At 37.6% G+C, this 26,115-nt stretch overlaps 4 protein-coding genes across 5 annotated transcripts; 2 read left to right on the top strand and 2 right to left on the bottom strand.

Annotated features, from left to right (window-relative positions):
* Window positions 1-27: 27 nt before the first annotated feature.
* On the bottom strand, window positions 28-2,368 carry LOC104712852 (exocyst complex component EXO70A1-like). The gene has a single exon (XM_010429829.3). It carries the CDS (start codon window positions 2,195-2,197, stop codon window positions 314-316), a length of 1,884 nt encoding a protein of 627 aa, XP_010428131.2. The 5' UTR covers window positions 2,198-2,368; the 3' UTR covers window positions 28-313.
* A 1,781-nt stretch (window positions 2,369-4,149) lies between these two features.
* On the bottom strand, window positions 4,150-6,566 carry LOC104715821 (pollen receptor-like kinase 3). Its single transcript, XM_010433193.3, has 2 exons — window positions 5,543-6,566; window positions 4,150-5,435 (listed from the first exon to the last, which is right to left on the bottom strand). The coding sequence occupies exons 1-2, from the start codon at window positions 6,437-6,439 to the stop codon at window positions 4,395-4,397; spliced, it is 1,938 nt and encodes a 645-aa protein (XP_010431495.2). The 5' UTR covers window positions 6,440-6,566; the 3' UTR covers window positions 4,150-4,394.
* A 9,767-nt stretch (window positions 6,567-16,333) lies between these two features.
* Window positions 16,334-18,873, top strand: LOC104712851 (protein TIFY 11B). The gene is made up of 4 exons (XM_019229776.2): window positions 16,334-16,837; window positions 17,181-17,307; window positions 17,498-17,824; window positions 18,458-18,873. The coding sequence occupies exons 1-4, from the start codon at window positions 16,681-16,683 to the stop codon at window positions 18,597-18,599; spliced, it is 753 nt and encodes a 250-aa protein (XP_019085321.2). The 5' UTR covers window positions 16,334-16,680; the 3' UTR covers window positions 18,600-18,873.
* A 499-nt stretch (window positions 18,874-19,372) lies between these two features.
* Window positions 19,373-25,183, top strand: LOC104712850 (protein SLOW WALKER 2). 2 transcript variants are annotated; one of them, XM_087464601.1, is made up of 17 exons: window positions 19,373-20,380; window positions 20,500-20,572; window positions 20,680-20,799; window positions 21,068-21,143; window positions 21,284-21,352; window positions 21,444-21,524; window positions 21,618-21,689; window positions 21,963-22,055; window positions 22,270-22,419; window positions 22,511-22,594; window positions 22,684-22,827; window positions 23,071-23,160; window positions 23,327-23,409; window positions 23,490-23,566; window positions 23,642-23,876; window positions 24,016-24,238; window positions 24,332-25,183. In XM_087464601.1, the coding sequence occupies exons 1-17, from the start codon at window positions 19,645-19,647 to the stop codon at window positions 24,998-25,000; spliced, it is 3,075 nt and encodes a 1,024-aa protein (XP_087320727.1). In that variant the 5' UTR covers window positions 19,373-19,644; the 3' UTR covers window positions 25,001-25,183. The 2 variants fall into 2 exon arrangements, with proteins under 2 accessions (XP_087320727.1, XP_010428130.2); XM_010429828.2 differs by having other exon boundaries at window positions 23,490-23,876.
* The last annotated feature ends 932 nt before the right edge of the window (window positions 25,184-26,115 follow it).

Here is a 26,115-nt window from a genome sequence, read left to right as displayed (position 1 = left end):
TCAACCCGAAACCAAAAACACAGCAAATAAGCGTAAAAGGGATATGACATTGACACCATACAACTTGATCATATGAACAAAAAAAGATTTTAAGCTATGAATTTGGTAAGTGTACCAAACAGATACATTATAAAGTTCATACAACATTACAACTCATGAATCTGAAAATTTTTAAATCAAAGTCGTATCATCATCATCATTTCTTGCTCTCCCGCAGAGAACCCGAATTGCGAAAAGAATTCAAAGAATCTGTCTCCGTAAAAATAAAAAACTCTAAAACTTCAAGCAGAAAAAAAATAAATACTTATCTTTCTCACTCGGATCGTCTTCTCAGATGCTGAGTTGCAGAATACCCCTCAAACAAGTCAAGAACCTCAGTCTCAAGATCTTCAACAGAGATCTTGATGTAATTCTCCGGATGTTTCCCGCTCTCTATATGACTCCTGAACCGCCCAAGAAACGATCTGTAAGCCGGACTAAGCTTCTCCAATATCGAGATCTTCAACTCTTCCCTCAGCTGAGAATCTGGAACCAACCATTGTGATTGAACCCTATGAACTTCCTCAAACAAAGCATTAAAAGATTTAAACCTCTCTCTCAACGCACTTCTCGAAACACCTGATGAGAAACTTCCTTTGGTATGTAACCCTTCATCTCTCAAACAATACAAGACTTTAACCCAAGCAGCTCTTTGGTAATACGTCGCAGCTTGCCTAAACTTACCCGTTAGCTTTCTCAAGTAAAGATCTCCGATCATTTCCCGTAGCTCCGGAGACCCTTTAATCTTCTGAACAATGTAATGTGCGTTGTTCATGATAAAGAGATGCGACAAAGCAGCGTTCTTGTAGTACTTTGATTTGCCTTCAAGATTGAATTGCAAAATCACAATGATCCAAATCAAATGTAGTGCTAAGGGACCTTTGTTGTTCTCTAACTCGGAGAAATCAAAATCAGGCGTGTTTGAATCCGTACTGTTCCTCGATGGCTTTGACATGATGAGATCGATTAAAGTTGGTCTATACTCTGAGATCAAGCTAATGTAGTTCATCACGTACCTCGTCAACGGATGTATCGTACCTCCGGGAACAGGAACTCTAGAAGGCTCACGAAGCACAGCGTTTTCGAATTCCGATAATATCCCTCTCGCCGCTTCCGCTAACCTCGATAAAATCTCCGCCGCTTGAACCCTAATCGAATCAGAAGATTTCAGATCGAAGACCGATTCAATATCCGGCAAAAGCTCGATCAAAGCGTCGTGTAGATCAAGGATCTTGAAAAGCTTCTCCGGCGATCTCCGGCTGATACTAATCGCCTCGGCGAAATTAAAAAGCTGAATCGCTGGACCTTTGACTGTCTCCATGAAACAAGCCTCGTGGATGTTGACAGCTCCGACGCTTTCGAAAACATGCTCACAGAGCAGTTTCTCGCTCGCGAAGACGACTCTGACACAGATCTTAGCAGCTCGGATCCATCTCCGGATCTTCTGCTCAAGCGCTTCCCAATTCAGCCTCTGAACATCACCGATGCTGAGTTTCTCGATCCCTAACCGCCGGAAACTCGAATCGACGGCGGATTTGCGAACACTGCCGTAAACTTGAATACACTCACGGAGATAACCGGCGGAGACCATACGGCGAGCAATCCAGCTCAGGTGAACGACGGATTCAATCGGAATCAGCTCGATCTCGCGTATACTACTGGTAGATCTACTGTAACTACCTCTTCCGGTTGGTAATCGAACCGCCGCTGAACCGGTGCTAGCACTAGAACTGGATCGTTTGAGAAGATCCGTTTCTTCTTCCTCCTGCTGGTCATCGTCTTCGTTACCATTGTTACTACTAGTTCCATCGTCGTCAACCTCAAGCCGAGACGAAGAAGAAGACAACATTAGAGAATCGGAGTTGATCGGAGAGCTATGACAAACGAGTATGTTCCTGAACTCGTCTTCCAGACGAGCCACGGCGATCTGAATAGCTGAGTTAGCTCGGTTCTCGATGTCTCCGGCGGATGATGATGAAACGAATTTTTGGATTTCGTCGACGGCGTTGAGGTACAGCTTAACTTCGTTTGGATCGTTGAAGATCATCTTCTCTCTTGCTTCTTCGGACGCTGTTGCGTCCCATCGGATGATGACTTTCTCCGCTGATTCGAAACCGGAAACTGAACAGTCTTCGACTCCGCCGTGAGTTTGTTCCATTGTTTCATGCGAATGATACAGAAAACAACACACAGAGGAAGAAGAAGAGAGAAAGAACACAAAAAGTGTAAACAACAATAGAGAAGAGAAGAGAGAGTTAAGTTCTTTCTTTCTTTCTTATGATGGAGACTTTTTTGAAATAACAATAAAAATGAAAAGCAACAGTATAAAAATTTTATAGTATGCTTTTTTAAGTAAATAATACATCCAAAGTTTTTATTTTTTTGTTTTTTAGATGCTTTTAACAGCTATTTTAACCGTCATGAAAAGCGCCTTTTTGAAGTTTTTTTTTTTTTTCAGCGCGCCTTTTTCAAGTTAAAATGGAACGTTTTCATTTATACAAACCGAAAAATATATTTTTTTAAAAATATAAAATATTATTAATACGGGTTTTTTTTTTTTTTTTTAAAGGTAGGGAAGTAAAAATAAACTTTAAAATTTCAAAATTATTTTAAAAAAGTATGGTATTTTCAAAGTAAATATTTAGTAGTGGTATTTTTGTAAGAAATTTTTTTTAGTGATAGTGATAGTATTTTTGGAAAAAAAAACAATGTAATTTTAGGGTACTTCTAAAATGTTATAGAAGAAAAGTTTATTGTATTGGGTTAGTTTATAAAACAATTATTAGCGATTTGGTTAAACAAGGAGAAAAAAAAAAAAAAGTGTTGTTGTTAAAAAAAAGGGAAGAGGAAGAATAAAAAAAAAAATGAAAGGGAAGTCAACTATTCGACTGCTACAATGGGCCGACATTCACGTGCTTGCACCCGATTTCCCATGCATTATGCCTTTTTTAAAGATTCACGGTGACATCTCTCTTATTTTTCCATTATAAACACTTTCACAACATAAGAGATTGTACTCCTATTTTTATTTATTTATTTTGGCTTTGTAAACGTTAATATTAGTATTAATTTCCTTTTTAATGATAACAAATCAAATAGTACTGCTATTATATATAATTTTCTTTAGCTCTTAGGTGGATATATAAGATCATTCAAATAATTATAATCATCGTTTTCTTTGTCGACCAAATAATATGCAATATGGGAATATTATATCGAGTCTAGAAAACTAACAATTTGTGTTTCTCGAAATTATTACAGTGGGAAACAAACATTATTAATGATAATGATCTTTTATATTATTATTATTGATATTGCGACAGTCTAGAAACATACATTTGAAGTCAATTTTACATACAGGAGAAAAATAATGTTGCACGAGTGGTGCTCTGCTGGATTTGAGCCAGTTTACATTTTCATACGCCTCCTTTTTTAAATCCAACATTTACATTTTAAACAAATAGGAATACGAGTTCGATTCGATGACGTTTTTAAAAAGATAACAAAAATGGTCCTAATCAATATTCAATAGTGAACAGCTCATCTTATGCAAAAACATTTATTGGGTTACGCAAATGTCATTAGATGTGTCCTTTTAATAATTACTTTGATTTGATTTGTGAAATTCACTAACTACATAGTTTTTTTGTCCTGGTTCAGTGTGCATAGATTTCTAATTAATGCAAACCTATTAACAATTCAATAAAAATAATCTTAGTAACACAATATTTATAATTTATTCGTACTCGTATAATTTTTTTTGTTTCCTAGAATATGAGTGATATGATTAATAATCAAATGCAGTGATGGGTCTTTTGTTGTCTGCTATAACTTAGATATATGTCTATAAATCCTGGCCATAATTTTAATCATTTCTATGATAAAAATATCAATAATAATTTCACGATTCGTTAATCTACAGCTGTGTTTAGCTGTCATACAATTTAGTTTATCATTTTTTCCTCTCATCACGTACGTATACCACAAACACGTGATATGGCCATATTATTGGTTCGTAATTTGTAACTTTCATTGATTACTTAATCGTTAATGTTGTGTTTTTAATACCAAAGTTGACAAGTGGTAATAAATTACACAACAGCATATCGCTAACAACGCTAATGATGTGTTTTTAATACCAAAGGTTAGTGGTAATAAAACAGCAAGACAATCTAATTAACTAATCTATGCTCAAAACGTTCAAACACACACCCTTTTCTTGTTTTACAAGTAGCCTTAACCTTAATACTTTAATCATATACAAACTTAAACAGCAAAAAAACATAAGTTAAAAAAAAACAAAAATGGTGAATCTGCATGAATCTAACGGTAATTGGAATTGGTTTACGGTGAAGCTAAGTTTCTATGGTGATAAAGTCGTCGTTAGAATCTTCAAGCGTCAGTTCATCGATGACTTCAGTCATATTTGGTCGCTGATCTGGATCTTCTCCCGTACATCTCACACCGATCCTCAAAACGTTTTCAATCTCTTCCTCCATCATTTGATCATCAGCGGCAGCGTTAACCACCGTCGGATGAAGAAGATCCATCCAACCACCTTGTTCCATGGCGGAGCCAATCCACTCCACCAAATTCGTCCCACCGGCTCTATTCAAACCGGCGTATTGAGACGGGAATTTTCCGGTCAATATCTCAAGAACCACAACTCCAAAACTGAACACATCGGATTTGGCAGAGACGGTTCCTTCACGAACCGCTTCTGGAGACTTGTACGCGACGAGAGACTGAGATTGAGCGTCGGGATTGATCAATCTTTGAAGTCCGAATTCGGAGACTATAGGCTCGCCGTCTTCAGCAAGAAATATATTACTCGATTTTAGGTTTCCATGTGGTAGGTTTAGAGACCCTAATTCTCTATGGAGATACCACATTCCTCTAGCGATTCCTTGAATGATTTTGAGTCTCGATGGCCAATCTAATTCTTCACCGTGATCCCCGTGTAATCGGTGAAGCAAACTCAAGTTAGGGACGAATTCGAACACTAGTAATTTCTCGTCCCGTCGGAAATGGTAAGCAAGAGGTGTTAATATATTCTTGTGTCTCAAGCTTCCCAAGCTCCTAATTTCCTTGTCAAATACGTCAACACTCACTTGATTCATCACCGTCACACGCTTCACCACCACCGTGATGCCGTTTGAAAGCACCGCTTTGTATGCAGATCCCACGCCTCCGCTGCTGCTAGGACGGCTGCTTCCACCTCCGGGATTGTTGAGCACATGAGCCGCTGCTTTCATCAAGTCAGTTAAACCAAAATCACCCTTTTCTCTGTTCACCATTACCAGCCCTGCTGCACCCGTTGATTTATTCGTCAATTCACCTGAGCGACTACTCTTATTACTATGCCTCGAACTACTTCTCGATTCATCAACAGTTACCTGACTCAATCATATCAAGAAGTTGTTTGTGTTTGTTTAGTTAAAAAAGAAAAACTCTGTTTTAACGTTTTGAAGCTATGAAAATTTCGTGTAATATTGGAATTAACCTGAATCTGTTGGTCATCACCACTGTCTTGTCCAGAGGTACGAAGTGCCTTCTTCCTACGTCTCTTCTTCTTCTTCTTCCGGAAAGCTAATGAGACAAGGACAACGACAAGAAGAACTCCTAATGTCCCGAACGCTAGAAAGTATTTGCTCTTATTTGCATCTTTCATTGTTCCTTCTATAGTAACAAATGCAGTCGCATTTCTTGGTTCCGGGCATGCAGTTGCTAGCTTCCCACCGCAAAGACCAGGATTCCCCGCAAAAACCTTCGTGTCGAACTTCGACAAACCGGGAGGTATTTCTCCGGTTAGTTGGTTGTTTGAGAGATTGACATCATTTAAAGTTTTTTGTGTGAAATTAGGTATACTCCCAATGAACTGGTTGTTTTCAAGGCGTAACTCCATTAGATTTGGCAATTTGGTAGCTAATGAGATAGGAATGAGACCAGAGAACTCGTTGTTTGACAGCCACGCTTTCTTTAACGACTCCATTGTTGCGAAATAGTCAGAAGGGATGTTACCAGAAAAGTTATTACCCGATATGTAAAACGATTTCAGAGCGGTTAACTGGTTAAACTCGGGTATGTTACCGGAGAAAGAGTTGTTCATTATGCTTATGGTTCGTAGAGAAGGTAGGTCTTTTAAGGAAGTGACATCGATGTTTCCTGATAGATCCATTTGTTCGATCTGAAGACCAAAGACAGAGTTTTTGTTGCAGAGTAATCCGACCCATCGTTGGCTTTCTCCACAAGGCTCTGAATCTGGTGTCCAAGAATCAAGAGACTTGGTGTTGTTTAATGACTTCTTGAAGTTTAACAATGATTCTGTTTCGGTTATCGAATTCGCGGAGAGTGCTGTTAGAGATAGCACGAACGGCCAGATTAGCCAGGCCACGGCCATTTACTTAACCGGAGCTAGGCCACCGTGAGTTTCAAGAAACTCTTTCTTCCTTTCTTTCTTTTTTTGGTTAATCAAAGTGTTTTTTTTTTTTTTTGGTTGATTAGATTTACTATTTTTTTTGTATTCCTTGTCTTGTTTCTCGCTCTGTCTTTTGTTTTTCTTTTGTCAATTGTGATCCATTGGATGAGAGGAACTTAGGAGCTTATGGCGCGAATGTTCGTTGAAAGAGTCAAGACTGAGAAAAGCAAAAGCGAATATATAAAATAACAGATTTTGCACACACAAAAAAAAATAAAATAAAATAACTGATATATATGCATATTTGTAGTGTGGCGCTGTTGATTTTAGTTTCCAAGCCAAAACTCGGAAAAAGTTGAGTTTGCTTTCTGTAATAATCTTTAAACATATTTAAGTGTCTTAGAACACAAGTAAAAGAGTTTGTAGCAAAAATGTTTATTTGTACTTGTAAAGATTAATAAATAATGTACTCCAAATTTTGCTACACTACGACGAGATAACCCATGTAAATAAACATTGTGGGAAAACGAGAATGGTCTTGGTTTTAAGTCGTACTACACATTTGGTTCAATTCTAACGTGTGCAAACATTTTACGTCGACCACTTCGTCAGTTGGATAGGAAGAGAAACGAGTTAGCAAAATAAATATGGGCCGTATTATTGGTGTGGTGAATGCACTTTGGGCTCGCTCTGGTCCCCGGATATTCGTCACCGTATTGGACATGGCACCTTCCTTCTCCGTGTCTCAAGCCCCCGATCTCGAGAAATCCTCCTTAGTCGCAACTTATGGAATATTGCTGGACATCCTATGTTTGTGGCTCCTTGGTCTCCGGAGTTCACGCCCGAGAAACCTCCTCTTTCGAAAGCTCAGGTGCTAGTTGAGTTTCGTGGTATCCCCTACTACTTGTTCAATGATGAGAGTCTTGCAAGAATTGCCTCTGGTGTTGGGGAACCAAAATCGCTTCACCCTGAGACTGCACGGAAGGAATCGTTTGAGGTTGCCAAGATAGTAGTTGAAGTTAATTTACTTGAGGAGTTGCCTTCCAAATTAGTTTCTGGCTTTAGAAATGACAGGGAGTTTGTAGTCGATGTCTCCTATCCCTGGCTTCCCCCTAAGTGTTCCTCCTGCAAGGAGTTTGGTCATGTTGACTCTCGATGCCCTAAGGCACCACCACCAGAGGCTCTAATGCCTGTATCTCAATCGCAGGAGTCTAATGGGGAGGACCATACCTCTGCGTCTAGTCAAGCTGGGCTTTCTTTACGCTCAAAGAGTCATGTAAAGAAACACCTTGTCTCCAAGAATAAGTCTGATAGGACCCAGCCTGACCTACAGGTGACTGCAGGATCTCCTATGGATACTGGTCATGATAGTCATACCTTGATCCCACCCCTTTCGGCCCAGGACGGGGTAGCTCTTTGCGGTGCTGACACGAGAGGTGACATTTGTGAACGTTAGGTGTCTTTTATTCTAGTTCGGCGTAAGAAGAGCAGCCGCAAGGCTGCGAGTAACTAATTAACTATAGTATATATGTTTTTTGGGTGGAACACGAGAGGCCTAAATAGCCATAGAAGCCAATCAATGACAAAATCATGGATTAATATTCATAAGCCTCTTTTTGGAGCTTTTTTGGAAACTAAGATACAACTAAGGAATGCAAGGAGAGTGTTGAATGCAATTCCCCAAGGTTGGAGATGTTTTGGTAACTTTGATACGTATAACACGGCAAGGATTGTGGTGGTGTGGGATCCTCGAGTTAGAATGGTGGTGTATAAGGTGTCTGCTTAAGTGATCACCTGTGGGTTCTTTCTTCCTGCGGAGAATATTAATATCACTGTCTCATTCGTTTATGGGTTTAATCTGCCTTCGGAGAGATTGGCCTTATGGGAGGAGCTTGCTTTTCTTTATTCTTCTACGCCTTTGGCTCGCAGTCCTTGGGCGGTTATTGGTGACTTCAACCAGATACTTCGCAGTGAACACCATTCTGCTTTTCCATCTGGAGACATTGATCTTACTGGCATAGGGGACTTTCAGTTAGCACTCCAGGACGCTAATTTGTTCGAAGCCCCGTCTAAGGGTCTTCCTTTTACCTGGTGGAACAGGCAGGACACCAACCCAGTAGCTAAGCGAATCGATCATGCGCTCATCAACGACCACTGGGCTAGGCTCTATCCGGCGGCCTTCTCGGAGTTCCTAGATCCTGCCCAATCTAATCATTCTCCGTGTCTCTTCTCCATGCCACTCTCTCAACGGGTGGTCAACATGCCATTTAAGTTTTTCTCTCATGTAGTAGAGCACCCTGACTTTTCCCCCATGATTGCTGAACAATGGTCCACTAGCTCTATTATTGGGTCTTGCCAATACAAGCTAGTGCGTGCGTTGAAGCTCCTTAAGCCATGTCTCCGTGAGCTGAACAGAACTCATTTTAGTGGCATCTCGATGCGGGTCAAGGAGAAAGCAGAGGAGGTGGCAGAGATCCAAGCTCGCCTTTTAACCTCTCCTTCTCAGGATCTTGCTAGGGAGGCTAAACTAGCGTCTGAGGCCTGGCACCTTCTGATGGCGGCAAAGGAGAGGTTCTACTTACAAAAGTCTCGAGTCCAATGGCTCTCTCTAGGTGATAAGAACACATCATTTTTTCATAAGATGGTTTTACAGAGGAACTCCCAGAACCACATACATTTCTTTGTGGACGAGGCTGGGAACCGCATTACCTCCCCGGAGGAAATGAACAGACACGCGGTTGACTACTTCAAGTCGATACTTGGACATACTGATCTCCACTCCTCTCCTATCCCTATTGAAACTCTTCAAGAGTTAATCCCTTTCAGATGCACGGATGAGCAGTCTCGGGGGCTGGTAAAAGATGTCTCTGCTGAGGAGATCAGGAGTATTCTTTTTGCAATGCCTTTAAATAAGTCTCCCGGGCCTGATGGCTATCCGGTGGAGTTTTATAAGTCATCCTGGTCGACAGTTGGTCCTGATCTAGTAAATGCCATTCAAGAGTTCTTTCGTAATGGTCGTCTCCTCAAGGACATGAACACTACGATCATTTGCCTCATTCCAAAAACTCCTGAGGCATCTGCTCTCTCAGACTTCAGAACAATCAGTTGCTGTAATCTAGCCTACAAGGTTATCTCAAAGATTCTAGCTAACCGCTTGAAGCCTTTGCTTTTGGATTTTATTTCTCCAAACCAGGCAGCTTTTCTGAGTGGAAGAGGTCTGGGGGAAAATGTTCTCTTGGCGTCTGAGCTTATCCGCAATTATGAAGGGATCTCTTGTCAAAAAAGCTCAATGCTGAAGGTGGATATCAAGAAGGCATTTGACTCTGTATGCTGGGACTTTGTGTTTAAGGTCCTAGAAGCGCTTAACTTCCCTCCTCTGTTCAGGTCATGGATTCGGGAATGTGTCTCAACTCCTAGGTTCTCCATAGCCATTAATGTGGAGCTGGCGGGTTTCTTTGAAGGGAAGAAAGGGTTAAGGCAAGGAGACTGTCTCTCGCCATACCTGTTTATTCTGGCCATGGAGGTTCTCTCGCGTATGCTAGATAAAGGGTTGAATGACAGGGTTTTTTCTCCGCATCCACGGTGTAATTCTCCTCAGCTCACTCATCTGGCCTTTGCGGATGACTTATTGGTTTTTTCGGATGGCTCCTCTAGCTCGCTGCTTGGCATAACAAGGATTCTTCACCAATTTCGATCGTTCTCTGGCCTGGACATGAACCCGGCAAAGTCAGACCTTTTCCTAGGAGGCTTTGATGACCAGGAAGCCTTAGACTTGTCTTCGCTTATTGGTGTCAGACTTGGCGCATTCCCCACTCATTATTTGGGGCTCCCTCTAAGCCCGACTAAGCTCACAATGGCATCTCTCCAGCCATTCCTTCAGAAAATTACAGATCATCTTCACTCCTAGACTTCGAAGTATCTTTCGTATGCTGGGAAAGTTCAACTTATTATCTCGGTCATCTATGAGAAAGTCAACTTTTGGAGCCAAGTTTTTGTCTTTCCAAAAGGTTTCTACAGGAAAGTCGATTCTCTATGTTCTGCGTTTTTGTGGAAGAATGCTACTGACTCAGCAAAAGGGACTAGAGTGGCTTGGAAGGATATATGCCAACCAAAGCAGGAAGGTGGTCTTGGAATCCGATCTCTTGAGGACTTTGCTATGGTGTTCAGGCTGAAGCAGGTCTGGTTGCTCTTCTCTAGACCAAGCTCTCTTTGGGTTCAGTGGTTGGATCATAATGTCTTTGGCAGGAGGAATTATTGGCTAATGGATAGCTCCCCTAGGCTATCTTGGACCATTAGGAAGATGCTTGAGCTTAAGCACTTTGTCAAGAGATTCATGAGATGCAGGTTGGGTAATGGTTTAAAGGCCTTGTTTTGGTATGATTCTTGGTCCCCGCTTGGGCCATTAATCGATCTCTTTGGTGAGGTAGGCCTCCGTGAGTTGCGAATTAGCAAAGGGGCAACTGTCGCAGAAGCAACCAGGGAAGGTCTTTGGTTTTTTCCCAATGCACGATCAGCGCAAGCCGAGCAGCTTCAGACCTGTCTGTCGGCTATCTCTCCTCCTTCCTCTGTTAGTGGGTCAGATGGGTTCCAATGGAGGCTGCCTTCGGACATTTGGTAAGACAAGTTCTCCTCCAAAGCTACATGGCTTCAAATCCGCCAACCCTCGCCCGCTGTGCTATGGTTTAGATCAGTATGGTTAGGAAGCGGTTCCACGGTACTCCTTCATTCAATGGCTAACTGTTCGAGGTCGTCTCCTCACTCGGGATAGGCTACGTCGATGGGGACTGACGGTTCCAGAGGCTTGCGTACTTTGTGCAACAGGTCTTGATACACACTCTCATCTGTTCTTTGAATGTGAGTTCTCCCGTTCTATCTGGTCCCACATGGCCAGTAAAATATCGCAGAACCCCCCGGCTTCACTCCAGTTAGCGTTGGACTGGGCTTTGACGCTCCAATCGTCTCCTGCTCACTATGCAAGCAAGGTTGCAAAGCTTCTCCTTCAGGTGTCAGTCTACATGATATGGAGGGAGAGGAATCATCGGATATTCTCTGGGCAAGTATCAACCCCTTCAGCTATACGAACTCTCATCGATTGGATCCTACGTAATCGCCTCATCTCCATCTCGCGGGAAGATCCTTTAACACTCTCTCTCCTTGGATTTTATTTTGGATGTTTCTTAGAGCCACTTTCATAGTGGCTAAAGCTCATTACCTATTGTATCTGTTCCACTGCTCTCTCTCTTTTGAGCTGGGTATTTGTTTTTTTTGGGTTTCATTGTAAAAATGTGAACCTTTTTTTATTGGTATAAATTTAACATTTCACCAAAAAAAAAAAATATATCATAATTAATAGTTTGACATGTAGAATATCCCAAATTCATTCCGTTTCAAAACTTTGGATAACCAAGAACAGGCCCGGCCCACCCCTAAAGCAGCTAAAGCATCTGCTTTAGGCCACATATTATATAGAACTAATTTGGGTTAGTTACAAAAACAAATCTTAGCTACGTTGATTAGGTAGTACGAAAATCAGCACCTTATCTCGGATTCGATTCTCCAATTAAGCAGTTTTCTGTATTTTTTTAATTGTATGTATTATATGGCTAAAATGCTTTAGGCCTATGAAATCCTAGGACCGGCTCTGACCAAGAACCTCACGTCGGAAACAAGCGGCATTTGATTTTGGAATCCAAATTTTGCGGTGGCTTGGTTTTAACGGAAGTGGGACCAAATTTTCAAAGTAAGAAGATATAACACAACGAATTTCATCTGTTTCTGAATAATATTTGAACAGCCTCTCTTCTGATTATCATAGAAGACAAGATTCCCTTGCTTAGAAACCGACACGGGTATAAACCACCTTTTCTTCTGCCATGGCCAGGAAACAACAACTCTATGGGGTAAACTTATGGACTAACTCTTGCTCCATCCTGTTTTTTTCTGAATCCATGCTCCAGATCTCTAGTAACCATTCAAGCTTAACTTTGGTCGTCATGGCTATGGCTAGACGGCCGGTCCTCAAGGTTCACCAACTGGGCTTCTTGCGTGACCCACGTAGCAGTGTGTGTATGTACCCATCTCCTTTAAGCTTCATGTGTTTGTTTTTCTTTTCATTTCAACAAGTTCATGACCATTATTCATCTGCTTTTTCGAGTTAACACATATGAGATTCCTAAAAGCAGGACATAAATCCCATAAGTCATCTCATAAAGTAGCATAGCATTGTCAAATGAAAAAATTCATAATACCTAAACGGCTTGCAAAAATGGACAATAATAACTCGATCACCAATCACATATTTCTGGAGCCAACCAAATAAGTATAGCTAGAGACAATAGCGTTTAGAATAGTTGAAGACAAGACTCAAAGGCTAATAATAATGCTTGATGTGATAATATGGCTAGAGAATATATTTTTATGGTATTACTTAAATTAAAAGACATGTCAAAGGCTAAAGCTCGCGGGCTAGTAAGTTTTATTGTCATAAGGAGGAGCATGTGAAGAAGCTGCATCTTTTTGGTTTTCACATCCAAAGTATCTGTCGGTGCAAAGAACCCATTTGTTTTAGTCATTGTTGCTAAATTTGTAACGGACCTACATTCGTTACCCGGAAATTTTAAACGCAAATGTTAGATTTAGTAGTCCCACGTCAATGCAATAATGCAATTGTGTGTTTGTATAATCTTTGATTATTGTCATATGAACAATTGTAAATTAAAGACAATTATATGTGTGAATAAAACGTGAAATCACAAAATGGAAACATTTAAAAATTCATGTTCTTTTATACATAAGAACTAGATTAGGACATGCGGTACACCGCGGGGCAAAATTTTTTATAACTAAAATATTTAAGTTATAAGTTGTATTTGTTGGTTAAATATGTTATAGTTATATAATAATTGTTAAATAAACCATATAATACCATAATATAATTTATTTTTTACATAATATTTATTTAATCAATTTAATTAAATATGTCTATTCTCTATACTGAAAGTGTTAACAAAATAATGAAATGATGTTTTATCCGTGTAACGCCGAATTAATGATATTTTTTAATTTATATAAATATCGATAAAACTCATCTTTCTATATAACCCCGTCCCGAGATATTTTAACTCACACTATATCATCTTAATTTTTAATATTTATTGTGTATCTATGGTATAATATTTATCATATTTAACTTTTTAAAAGTTTTAAATATTTTTTATATTTAAATTTTTAAAAATCTTTAAAATAAAGAAGCGGAATAAACCAAATAAAAGTTTTTAAAGTTTGAATGCTTGATAAATCAAGGTTTCTACTCATTTGTATTCAGAATCATTTTAGTCTTTTTTATAGTATGACTCTAAATCATTGTCTAATTTTTTTAGACGATTTGGAATATTCTACCCGTAAATTTTATTCATCTATTGAGTAATATATGTCCGTTTTTAAAATTTTGTATTACATCATATGCAGAAAAAAATCACAATTTTTATTGCTTAATTTAATGTAGGTAACATTTTTGGTCTACTTAGGAAGTATATCAGATGTTCAATTCAAATAACTGAATCAGCTCGTGATGGAAATTTATATAAGCTTTTTTTTAATTAATTCTATCCGAATAAACAGAAGACTGAACGTAACTATTAAAAGTATGATCGTAAAAACAGAAATTGGGAAATAATGAGTCAATAGCTTCAAGAAAAAAGAAAAAGACAAAGTATATACGATGGGAGAAAACACTAGCTATTCCAAAAATGTTGACAACATCTTGATCATGTCCATATAGTTAGTCTCAAACTCAGAAGTTTTATTTGATATATCATATGTAATATGTTAATACACTCTATTTTCCAGGGAAGAGTTTTTAACCTCGAGTGGGGACTGAAAAGGTTTCACCGTTAGTGTCATAATCTCAGTAGAATCTTCTCACACGATCTTTGATTTTCTCAAATCGAAGCTGTTGGAAAAGGACATTCCCTTATATTGGCTATGATTCAAATATGTGATTGAAAGCAAGATGTGAAAAATTTCTGAATATTCTTTGGCCTTTTTTCTGTAAGACAATGGATCTATGTAAGCTCAAGTTGTTGTTCAAATATATGGTAGGGATGAGTCTTCAAAGTTCAAAGTATTTGTGTTCTCATCTTGCAAGTTGCGCTGAATAATTCAAAACAACAGTGACTTTTATCCTCCTTGGCGCCATCGTCTACGACGTTTGTTTCTTAATATTCTTTATTGGTCTCTATTTTCGCATTGAATCTTATTCGAAGAAAATTCAACGTCCGACCTTCAATAAATTAAAAGAAACAGTTAAGATATAATCATTGTATAGTAGAAATAATAATTTTATGAGCACAGAACAAAATTCATGATAATATATAGGACAATAAGTACTTTTTAAATATAACGTGTGATTTCATATAAGAAAAAAATATATAGTGTTTATTCTTTACCTAAAGCATTCCCTATATATATTCTATAGAACTGAATCCTCATGGGCAACAACACTAGTCACTAACAAAAACTACTATTTACATTACACTTAATTCTTAATTTACCATTTATCGTAAAAGTTTTTTTCTTAATCATCTAAAGACTTTATTGATATTTTTAAGTCTGAAAATGCATAAAACGATTTAAAGTAAAATTTCTCCGAAAACAAAACTAACGAATTCATAATATTTCAAAAACTAGAAATTATCACAAATTCTTTCTTTTTAAAGTCACTGAAATTTTTCCACATAAAGATAGACAATGTACTTAGCACAAAAGTATATATATGCAATATCTTTTTCCTTAGTAATAAAAAAAAAATTATAAGAAGAAAAAAAAAACGCAAATCACGCACGTATTAAGGTTGGTACCGCTAAGATTCCGACACATGTTGACATCCTAAATGTACATAAACTATACTTCACGTGTCCTAAAAGCTCTGTCGGGGATAAGTCATCGATAAATATCCATCCACTCACAAGTTCTTCTACTGTCGTCTATGGGTTCCCACGTATATAGCCATCAGCCGACGTGAGACTTCAAATCCGACTTTATAAAACACCCTCAGTTACGCACTTTAATAACGAGTATTGCCACTACCAAACGAATTATCTCAGAGAGACAAAGTCGCAATTACTAGCAAGCAACCCCTCTCGGTCCCCGACGATTTTGAAGGGGCAAAAATTGATTTAACTACATCCAGTAACGTCGTCATCACCCTCTAAAACTAGGCCCCAATCTAGTTTCTTCCACTTTTTGTTTCTTCTTTCATTTTTTTTTTAACAATATCGAACGGCTTGCGCAAGGAAAACGTGCTGGAGGAACTTGTAACAAACGTTGGTTGGGTTTTTGTCATTAATTTTAATTTTTTTTTGTCGGTAATTGTTGTCATTACTTATTATATTTATTATATTGTCAATTCATTCGATTCGTGACAAATGAAATAATTTCTTATTTTATAATGACATATATATATAGGAAACTAATAACCTATAATTAATATGTTAATGTTAATCACCATAGTAATGGAAGAGTGTGACCATGGTAAAACTCTAAGGCTTTGAATGGAAAAAGCATATCATGCAGTGCAGATCAAGTGGTTCAAACAGATCAAGTAGAATTAAAGTAGATCAAATATTTGGCTGTTCAAGTGCAGATCAAGGGTGAACAGCATCAAAAAAGCTGTAGACCAGATCTGCATGTATTTCTCCTGCTTTTGCCACAAAAAGACAAAAAAATATGAACTGCACACAGTTCATCTGCAATAATTTTTAAAAATAAAAAAGTTCTTGAATGGTGACTTAATGATAGGAAAACTGCTTTATAGGGTGATCTGCTTTTTTTCTGTCTTCCCATTCAAAACCTAATAAACTGTGCTAGTCTAGAGATATGGCATGTTTGTTTAGGTGTAAAATAATTAAGAAAAATAAACTCGTGACGATTTACGTTTTTCTATATTGGACACCGATCACTGTCACTTACTAGATTTATATAAACTAAAACAATAAAGAAATAAATAATTAAAAACACGTTATATTCGAGAGATGTTAAAAGCCACAGAAACCTATTGGCTAAAATGGATTTATGATTTTATTATATAACTTACACATGAGCAAAACAAGACATTCTATACTTCTTTTTTTTTGTAATCCTCTCCATCTTTTTTTTTTTTTACGTGTAACCCATACGAAGAATCTTTAATTTTTTTGTTGTTGTTGGTAATATCAATCATAAGTATGTCGTCGACCGGACAAGCGCCGGAGAAGTCCAACTTTTCTCAGAGGTGTAGTTTGCTCAGCCGGTACTTGAAGGAGAAGGGAAGTTTTGGGAATATAAATATCGGTTTGGCTCGAAAATCCGATCTTGAGCTCGCCGGTAACTTCGATCTCAAAGGTATATTTTTTTTTTTTTTAATATTTCTCTCTTTTTACTTTTACTTCAACCGGCGCCGCCCAAAAAGACCAAAGTTTAAGAAATCTCTGATTCTTGATTATTCAACAGATATAGGGGTATGAGATTTTAGTCCTTTGCTAGAGCTGCTCTGTAGATTAAATAATTGATACCCAAATATTTGCTTTGTCCCTCTAATCTTGAGCATGATAGATTCTTTTAGACTGTTTAGTAAGAAAAAAAAAAATGTAAAAAAACAAAAACTGTAATTTGACTTTGGTAGTAAAATTGATAAGAGTTTGATCGTTTAGTGAATTTTTGTTTGTTTGTTTTGGTTTGGTTTTAGGTCAACAAGATGTGATTAAGAAGGCAGAAACCTCAGGAACCAGATCCTTCGATTTGATTCAGAAGCTTTCTAATGGTGAAGCCTCTACTTCTTCTGGAGGCAAAGCCATAGATATAATTGATCTCAGGTACCGTACATGTACATTTCCGGAGACTTTTTTTGTTGCAAGGCCATATGTACCTTTCCGGAGTTCGGTTAGATATGAGTTAATGTTCAATCTTTATTACATTTTGTCGCAAGGAGTACCGGTTAAAACCGGTTATAGATGTGTGAAGTTTGACTAATGTACAATACAAATGGGTTTGATTTGGTTTCAGTGAACCGGAGCCTGGTAATTCACAGCTGACCATATTCTTCGGAGGGAAAGTTATGGTATTTAACGAGTTTCCTGAAGACAAAGCAAAGGAGATAATGCAAGTAGCAGCGAAAGAAGCGAATCATGTTGATTCGAAGAACACTCAGATGAATCTGGACATGGACATGAGCATCAGCAGCAAAAGCAATGTGATCATACCTGATCTGAATGAGCCAACTAGTTCAGGGAACTATGAAGATCAACAAACAGAGCAGCAGCAACATCAGGGTGTGGAACGCATTGCAAGAAGAGCTTCTCTTCATCGTTTCTTTGCTAAACGAAAAGACAGGTAAAACTAAACTTGGACTCTGTTTCTTTTCTCTTTTTGGTTACATGAATTGGTCCTAATATCGAATATGAGTCTAATTAAAGTTAATATGTACAATTAACCTAATTATAGGATTAGCTCAACTTATTAGGAGAGTGATGATTCAACGCTTAGAGTTGTTCAAGGAATCCCATATCTTATCCGGAACTTGTCACCAAATACTTTGAGTTTGAGATGAGACATAGAGTAATATATAAGAAATATGAGTTAATCATTTTGTGTTGACAGGTGACTTTTTTTTTTCGTTCTGAATACTCCACAACTGTTATATAATCTAGCTAGTCCTTATTGTTTCAAGAATTTTATTAGTAAAAATATCAGGAAATTTCTAAGTAAAGAAACACTAATTAAAAACTCTTTGTAAGTCAATATCTAGTTTGTTTATGAAGGACCAAGCATAATGACGGCTCTAATTTATTCTTCTTAAACTATGTATAAAACCAGTAAAGAAGTAGTATATAGTATTGTCAAAAAAAGGTATTAATAGATTCCACGACCAAATTAATTTGTTTAATTTTAATTTTGATGATGCTTCAATATTTCTATAAGACCTATATAATTTACAAGTTAAAAGTTATACGTTTTGAATAACAGGGCTGTGGCAAGAGCTCCATATCAAGTGAACCAAAACGGTAGCCATCTTCCTCCCAAGCCAGAGATGGTCAGTCCATCAATAAAGGCAGGCCAATCCTCACGAAACTTTGCAACTCCTCCAAAACCAAAGGCACATAATTAAATCATCATATGCCGATGGAGGTTGACAAAAAAAGGAAGGACAGTGTTCGAAAGATCTTCAACTCAAGCTATAGGGGATATGAAAGTCATCACCTGTTCATGTTTTTAGTTTCACTTATTTAGGATTTGAAGCCAAATATACTTATTATATATATCATTCCATACTTTTGACCAATCTGAGTGATTTTTAGTGTATTTACGTAGCTAGTATTATTTTCATATATCTTAAATTGAATGTAAAATTTATTTTAAAATCCAACAAAATTGTTTTACAATGACGTTATATAGCTAAAATGTTTGAAATTAGAAACAGAAAAGCTGATTTCTAAGAGTTGTCAGCCTTTAAAGGGCTGTGGAAGACGAGTGACAAACCAGAGACGGATGCCCATGCAGAGGAAAATGAGCTACAGAAGGTTCAAACTCATGATGCATGACTCCCAGTTAACACTCCTAACGCCACTAGACCAAAAAAACTTTTGAGAAAATAGGGCCGAAGTTTGTATATAATATATAGGGCCGCAAGCATATACTTCATTGACTTGGCCTTTAGGCCGGCTCTGTGCCCATGCCATCATCATCATATTCATATGCTGATATAGTGATATGCATGAATTGCTTGGTTGCGGAGAGAACTAAAGCACTTGATACATAAGCTATTGGGCCTCTGTTCAAAAAAAAGAAAAAACATAAGCTATCGGGCTGGGACAGTCACAAGAACCCAACTTTCCCAACCATTGTTTTGTTTCTGTTACACGGAGACAAATTAGAGAGACTGGGTGTTAAGACTGTTTTACCCCTGTCTTAATCCCGTATAATTTTATTAAATTACCCTTATGCCATCCTCTGTATCTGCTGCTGCTCTCTCTCGTGCCGTTTTCTAAAACCCTAGCAAAAGCTTTTATAGACGAACTCCAAAAACTACTTTCAAGTTCTCTTTCGTTCTCACTGTCTCTAATCTCAAAATCACAGAGAATTGAATCAAACCTAATTTTGCTGAAATCTCTCAGAACCCTTATTCATATGCTTTGATTGAAAACAACAACACAATGTCAAAGAAAAAGCCATTGAGTAAATCATCGCAGGACTTGAGTCTACTCACATCTGACATCGCATCGTTCGCTTCCTCTATTGGTTTAGCTTCATCTCTTCCTTCTTCTGGTTTCAACGACACTGATTTCAGAAAGCCTCTTAAACCCAAGTCCAAGAGAATTAGAAAACCTAAGAAGGACGCTTCCGCCGATGATAAGACTAAAGAAGACGAACAAGGAGGAGACACAACAACAACAAGGAACCCTAAATCGAACACTGGAAATGAAAAGGGCAAGAAGCCAAATAAAGATGCGGCGGCGAAACAAACCATACAGCCGAAGCCAAAGCCTGGATTTTTATCTATTGAGGATGACACTACTGGGGATAAGGCGAAACGTTTCACTGAATTCAAGGGTTTGCCTAAGCTACCATTAGTGAAAGCGAGTTTATTGAGCTCTGAATGGTACAATGATGCTGCGGAGCTGGAGGAGAAGGTCTTTGGTGGCCGTAGTAAAGTGGCGGTGGCGAATAAGGAGGATTTTAATGGTGTGGTGGAGAAGAAGAGAGAATTAGGAGAGAGGTTGATGTGGCAATACGCAGAGGACTTTGTTACTTCGAAAGGAAAAGGTGGAGATATGAAGATGGTGATGTCTGCTCAGAAGTCAGGGACAGTTGCTGATAAAATCACTGCCTTTGAGATTATGGTTGGAGAGAATCCTATTGCAAATATGAGGTCTCTTGATGCCTTATTGGGTATGTTTCTTGTGTGTGTTTCCAAGAAAACGAGTCTTTTGTAGGTTTATTTAGTTTCTCTTTGTTTTGGAATGGTGAAATCATCTGAAGCATTTTGTTGATGTCTCTGTTGATTGCAGGAATGGTGACTTCAAAGGTTGGAAAAAGATTTGCATTTAGGGGTCTTAAGGCTCTATCAGAAATTTTGATCAGGCACCTATTTCTTACTCTCGTGTTGTGCTATCAAATTTATGTGTCCAAAATTATATCAGTCTTGATTTTTTTTTTCCTAATTAACTGAGGTTTTTTGTCTTCTCCAGGTTATTACCTGATCGGAAGCTGAAGACACTTTTACAACGACCCTTAAACAGCATTCCGGAAAATAAGGATGGTAACTCGCTTTTGCTGTTTTGGTACTGGGAGGAATGCTTGAAACAGAGGTATAGAAAACTTATCATTTTGCTTCTAGTTGTTGTAGTTACTCCATCAAGTTGGTTTCTTAGGCTTCTTTGATGGCCTCATTAGACAAGAAGAAAAATATATTGAACATTGTCAGATAGCATATACTTCCCAAAAGCTTTTCAAAATGTAGTTAGTTTAAATCAGGCAACGAGGGATGTGTGTTTATCGTTTTTCCAAGATCTGTATCTTCTATGGGTTCCAGAGAATCGATGTGTCAGTTAATAAGCTTACGATGCTGATTTGTAGGTATGAGCGATTTGTCAACGCCCTTGATGAATCATCTAAAGATATGCTCCCAGAGCTTAAAGACAAGGCTTTAAAGGTATATCCTATCACCACTCTGCACCCCTAGCTTATTTAGCAGCATTGGTCTCCAGGTTTTGTAAGATTCTTGATGAGCTATATCATATTAGACATTTAACTATTATCGATGTTTAAGTAATTTTTCTCTTTTTGGTTCAGACAATTTTTTTCATGTTGACAAGCAAATCAGAACAAGAGCGGAAATTGCTAGTGTCATTGGTGAACAAGGTATTGTCAATTGTTACTTTCAAATATTTGTATTCTAATTATTTTTTCCAACTGTGCCCCCTTTAATTGTTCTGTGGATTACTTTACACAGTTGGGGGATCCTCAAAACAAGAGTGCATCTAATGCTGATTATCACCTAACAAATCTTTTGGCTGATCATCCTAATATGAAGGTGCGGCTGTTCAACCTGTTTCAGTATTTGGTTACTTATTGATTTTTTGTTTGGCCTCTTCTCTTTGGCTTAACTGTGTAGTAATTTTTGCAGGCTGTGGTGATTGATGAAGTTGACTCCTTTCTCTTCCGACCTCATCTTGGGTTGCGTGCAAAATATCATGGGGTATGTCCTTTTATTTACTGTTTATATTTTTAAACAAATGTCGTGTTTCACCATTCAACTCTATTAAGGATCACGATAACCATTTTTCTTCGTTTTCTTACTCATCTTTGTAAACTGGTTTATGGTTATCACAATCTGAAGTGTAATATTTAACTTCTTTTGATCTGAATGGGTTACAGTTTTACTGAGACTTTACAGAAGAAGAGTAGTATAAACTTTATCCACGAGTAGCTTTTCTTAAACCATGCTTATCAACCCTTGTAAACTTCACAGGTTAACTTTTTGAGTCAGATTCGATTGAGCCACAAAGGAGATGATCCAAAGGTGGCAAAACGCCTAATTGATGTATATTTTGCCCTATTTAAGGTATATAACTGGCATCTAACTTCTAAATGAGTGAGAAATCAAACATTGTCTTGTGATCATAATTTTTTTGTCCCTCAATTTCCACCTTCCTTTTTCATGATCTCAGACTTCTACCGCCCCTAAATGTTTTCTTTAGGGTGTCATTAATCGTAAGTCATAATATAAAATATTTCACTGTTTTCTGAGACACAGGAGTGTGTTTGCATTCTTACAGGTTTTAACCACTGAAGCAACTAGGAAACAAGGCGCAGATGATAAAGGAGTCGCTAATAAGAAAAATGCCAACCCAAAGGACACAAAACAAGAGACATCATCTGATTCACCCGTTGAATTGGATTCCAGAATTTTATCAGCTTTACTAACTGTTAGTCCGGATGTTGTTATTTTTTATTTACATGATATCTAATAGCGTTGAGACTTTACAGCTCAACTTATATCTTATTCCGTTACTGCAGGGAGTTAACAGAGCTTTTCCATATGTTTCCACTGACGAGGCCGATGATATTATTGAATCTCAGACGCCGGTGCTTTTTAAACTGGTAACTCCTAAAGTTTCATCGTATAACTTCCGCTTCATTTGTTGCAACCAGAAAATTTATAAAGAAAATGGGATCTTGAATGCGTCTAGGTACACTCGAAGAATTTCAATGTGGGAGTTCAATCACTTATGCTTCTTGACAAGATCTCATCCAAGAATAAGATTGTCAGTGACAGGTTTTACCGTGCGTTGTACTCGAAACTTCTACTTCCCTCTGCAATGAACTCTTCTAAGGCAAGCTAAATTTTGAAGCTTCTGTCTATCTGTGTTTCCATCACGTCATATTATTCTTAGTTTATGAATGGATTATCACCCTTACAATTTGGTAGATCCCAAAATTAGTTGCAGAGTGTTAGCGTATTCACATTTCATACATTTTTAATCTTGTGATAAAAACACTTATGTATCTTCCCCTGCCATGTGCCATAGGCTTTTCTTCATAACCCTGTTTAATAATTTTTCATTCCTAATTTTCAGGCTGAAATGTTTATTGGACTTCTTCTCAGAGCCATGAAAAATGATATAAATGTGAAGCGTGTGGCTGCCTTCGCCAAAAGAATCTTGCAGGTTGGTAACATGAACAAGTAATTTATGTTTTCAGTGACAATATTAATATCATTCGTCCTATATCGAAATCTTGGTTATCTTGTTATATTAATTATTCATGTTGACACACTCTGTATACAAACTTCTTTTCGTTATCTCTAAAGTTTACTCTTAAATATTTGAATAGGTTGCACTTCAACAGCCACCACAGTATGCCTGTGCATGCCTTTTCCTTTTGTCTGAAGTGTTAAAAGCAAGACCACCTCTATGGTAAGCATTTTTTGTTCTGTTAACTATATATGCCATGGCTTTTATCTGGTGATACAATGGTCCGTCTATTTACCTTGCAGGAAGATGGTGGTCCAGAGTGAATCAGTTGAGGAAGAAGAAGATGTAGAACATTTTGAGGATGTGATAGAGGGAGATGGTATTGTTCCCATTAATGTTGCAGAGAATGACAAGAGTAATGTTCAAGTTGATCATGATGGTGGTGAAATTACAGGTAGAGATGGTGATTCTTCTTCAGATGACGAAGAGGCTTTGGCAGTCAGGCAATCTGATGAAGAAGATGATTATGCTTCTGATGATTCTGAAGAGCTGTTTATAAAAGAAACTCCCCATGAGCTTCAAAAAACCATGGAGGTTTCTAATGACATGGAGAAAAGAAGCCAACCACCAAAGAAATCAAGTTGTCTTCCTGGAGGATATGATCCTCGTCATAGAGAACCTTCTTACTGGTCAGTTAATTTCATCTTTCATCGAAGCTTAAGTATACTGCTTTTGTCCTAAATATATGTCTGACAAGCTATGAGTGGAACTACGATAATATTTTAAGCCATCTTGGTTGGAACTGAATCCTTGATCTCAAATTAACAGTAACGCAGACCGTGCGAGTTGGTGGGAGTTGGTGGTTCTTTCAAAACATGCTCACCCTTCGGTTGCTACAATGGCCGGAACCCTTCTCTCAGGAACGAATATTATTTACAACGGAAACCCGTTGATCGATTTATCTCTAAGTGCTTTCTTGGATAAATTCATGGAGAAGAAAGCAAAGCAAAACACTTGGCATGGTGGCTCCCAGATCGAACCTTCCAAGAAGGTAAAAAGCTCAAGCTTCCAACAACTAGAGTTGTAAACCATTTTGTTATCTACTTTCACCTGTTACAGTTCTTCTTTTTCTTTGCATGTGCAGCTTGACATGTCAAACCGTGTGATTGGCGCTGAGATTCTCTCGTTAGAAGAAGCAGACGTGGCTCCTGAAGATCTTGTCTTCCACAAGTTCTATGTGAACAAGATGAATAGTACGAAACAATCAAAGAAAAAGAAGAAGAAGAAGCTACCTGAAGAAGAAGCTGCCGAAGAACTTTACGATGTGAATGATGGTGATGGTGGAGAAAACTATGGTAGTGATGTTGAACTCGATGGTGGTGATGAGAGTGACAATGATGAGATTGAGAATATGTTGGATGATGTTGATGATAATGCTGTGGAAGAAGAGGGCAGTGAGTATGATTATGATGATCTCGATAAAGTAGCAGGAGACGATGAGGAAGAGCTTGTGGCTGATGTGAGTGATGCAGAGATAGACTCAGACATGGACATGGACATGGACATGCTTGATGGTGAAGAAGATGTTGAAGACGATGTTGATGATAGTGGTGATAATGATAGTGATGGTGATGATGGTCGTGGTAAGAAGAAAAAGCAAGAGAAAAGAAAACGGAAATCTCCATTCGCGAGTCTTGAAGAATACGAGCATCTGATAGACCAAGACGAGAAGGATGATTCCAAGTCTAAAAGAAAAGTAGCATCAGAGCCCACAAAGAAGAAGAAAAAGAAGAAGACCAAAGCATCAGAGTAAAAAAAAGTTTAAAGTAAGAAGCAAGACTTGTTGAGTGTTATGCAAGGCTCCTTGTGCTGCTGAGTGTTATACTGAAACGCCGGAGATAATTTACTCCAATTTTTGTGGCCTTTTTTTGTTTTCATCTTTGAAAAAAAAAATATTGTACGATTATGTTTTAATTTAATCACTTGAGACTTGAAATTATTGTTCAAATATCACGAACTTTTTTGAGTATTTTTTATTTACAGTTAAATACAAATATTGAACACAGTAATGTGATGGTATCACACTATCATGACAGGCGTGAGAATCCAAGTTGATTTAGTTGTAATTTGGTGGTTAGTAAAATCATCTTAGATCTTTTAATTGAGTGATATGATTAAGACATGCTTAGTTCTTATGTTACCTTAAAAATCTTACTTTTTTTGGGGATAACCGAACCTTAAAAATCTTACTTTTAAAAGAACATATCTAAACTAAACCCATTATCGTAAAAGATGTACAAAATTTTGAAACATTTACAAATCCATAAATGGATCAGGTCAAAACGATATAAATTAAGTACGTCCACAAATATAAAATGTACCATAATATATTATATATATTATTTTAATAACTCAGGAATGATCCTAAAAGTTTCTTAGCCCAAACATTAATTTTCTGGGACCGGAAGAAACCATGTTAAATTTCGAATCCTGTAGCCAATATTACCATAGTATATATTAGATCCGACAACAATTACAACTACTACGTTAACCATTTTATAGATAGATTACATTAAAAAAAAAAAAAAAAGTAGAAAACAGTGACTTATTACGAAGTATTAAATGTATGAAATACAAATACGTATTATTATTATAAATTTATAGATTACACGAAGTCGAAAATTAAAGTAGATTAGTTGCACAATTGTCGCGCACTTACATGAACAACACCATCCCAACTGGCTTGTCTCTACTTTAGTTTTGGACTCTAGCTAACATATAATCTATAATTTCACTTAAATAAGTTCCTAACCTTTTCACTAATATTTTTTAAATCTCTAAAACAAAAAGTATTATCCTCAGAATATTGTGTAATACATCTTGCTACTCTTTATATAATTAAAATAGCATAACTCGATTTACGCAAAT

Source organism: Camelina sativa, chromosome 9 (assembly GCF_030686135.1).
Source record: "Camelina sativa cultivar CO46 ecotype springtype chromosome 9, ASM3068613v1".
In the NCBI taxonomy this organism is placed as follows: domain Eukaryota; kingdom Viridiplantae; phylum Streptophyta; class Magnoliopsida; order Brassicales; family Brassicaceae; genus Camelina; species Camelina sativa.
This window is presented reverse-complemented; position numbering and strand designations above follow the sequence as displayed.

What these genes read in the sequence shown, in the direction of transcription:
- LOC104715821 (XM_010433193.3), bottom strand. Translation starts at nt 6,439, where the DNA reads ATGGCCGTGGCCTGGCTAATCTGGCCGTTCGTGCTATCTCTAACAGCA. An exon ending in GTGATGACCAACAGATTCAG is followed by an intron (nt 5,436 to 5,542) that starts GTTAATTCCAAT and finishes TGATTGAGTCAG; the next exon opens with GTAACTGTTGATGAATCGAG.
- LOC104712852 (XM_010429829.3), bottom strand. Translation starts at nt 2,197, where the DNA reads ATGGAACAAACTCACGGCGGAGTCGAAGACTGTTCAGTTTCCGGTTTC.
- LOC104712850 (XM_010429828.2), top strand. Translation starts at nt 19,645, where the DNA reads ATGTCAAAGAAAAAGCCATTGAGTAAATCATCGCAGGACTTGAGTCTA. An exon ending in TATATTTTGCCCTATTTAAG is followed by an intron (nt 22,056 to 22,269) that starts GTATATAACTGG and finishes GCATTCTTACAG; the next exon opens with GTTTTAACCACTGAAGCAAC. An exon ending in CATAGAGAACCTTCTTACTG is followed by an intron (nt 23,877 to 24,015) that starts GTCAGTTAATTT and finishes TCAAATTAACAG; the next exon opens with TAACGCAGACCGTGCGAGTT.
- LOC104712851 (XM_019229776.2), top strand. Translation starts at nt 16,681, where the DNA reads ATGTCGTCGACCGGACAAGCGCCGGAGAAGTCCAACTTTTCTCAGAGG. An exon ending in ATAGATATAATTGATCTCAG is followed by an intron (nt 17,308 to 17,497) that starts GTACCGTACATG and finishes ATTTGGTTTCAG; the next exon opens with TGAACCGGAGCCTGGTAATT. An exon ending in TTTGCTAAACGAAAAGACAG is followed by an intron (nt 17,825 to 18,457) that starts GTAAAACTAAAC and finishes TTTGAATAACAG; the next exon opens with GGCTGTGGCAAGAGCTCCAT.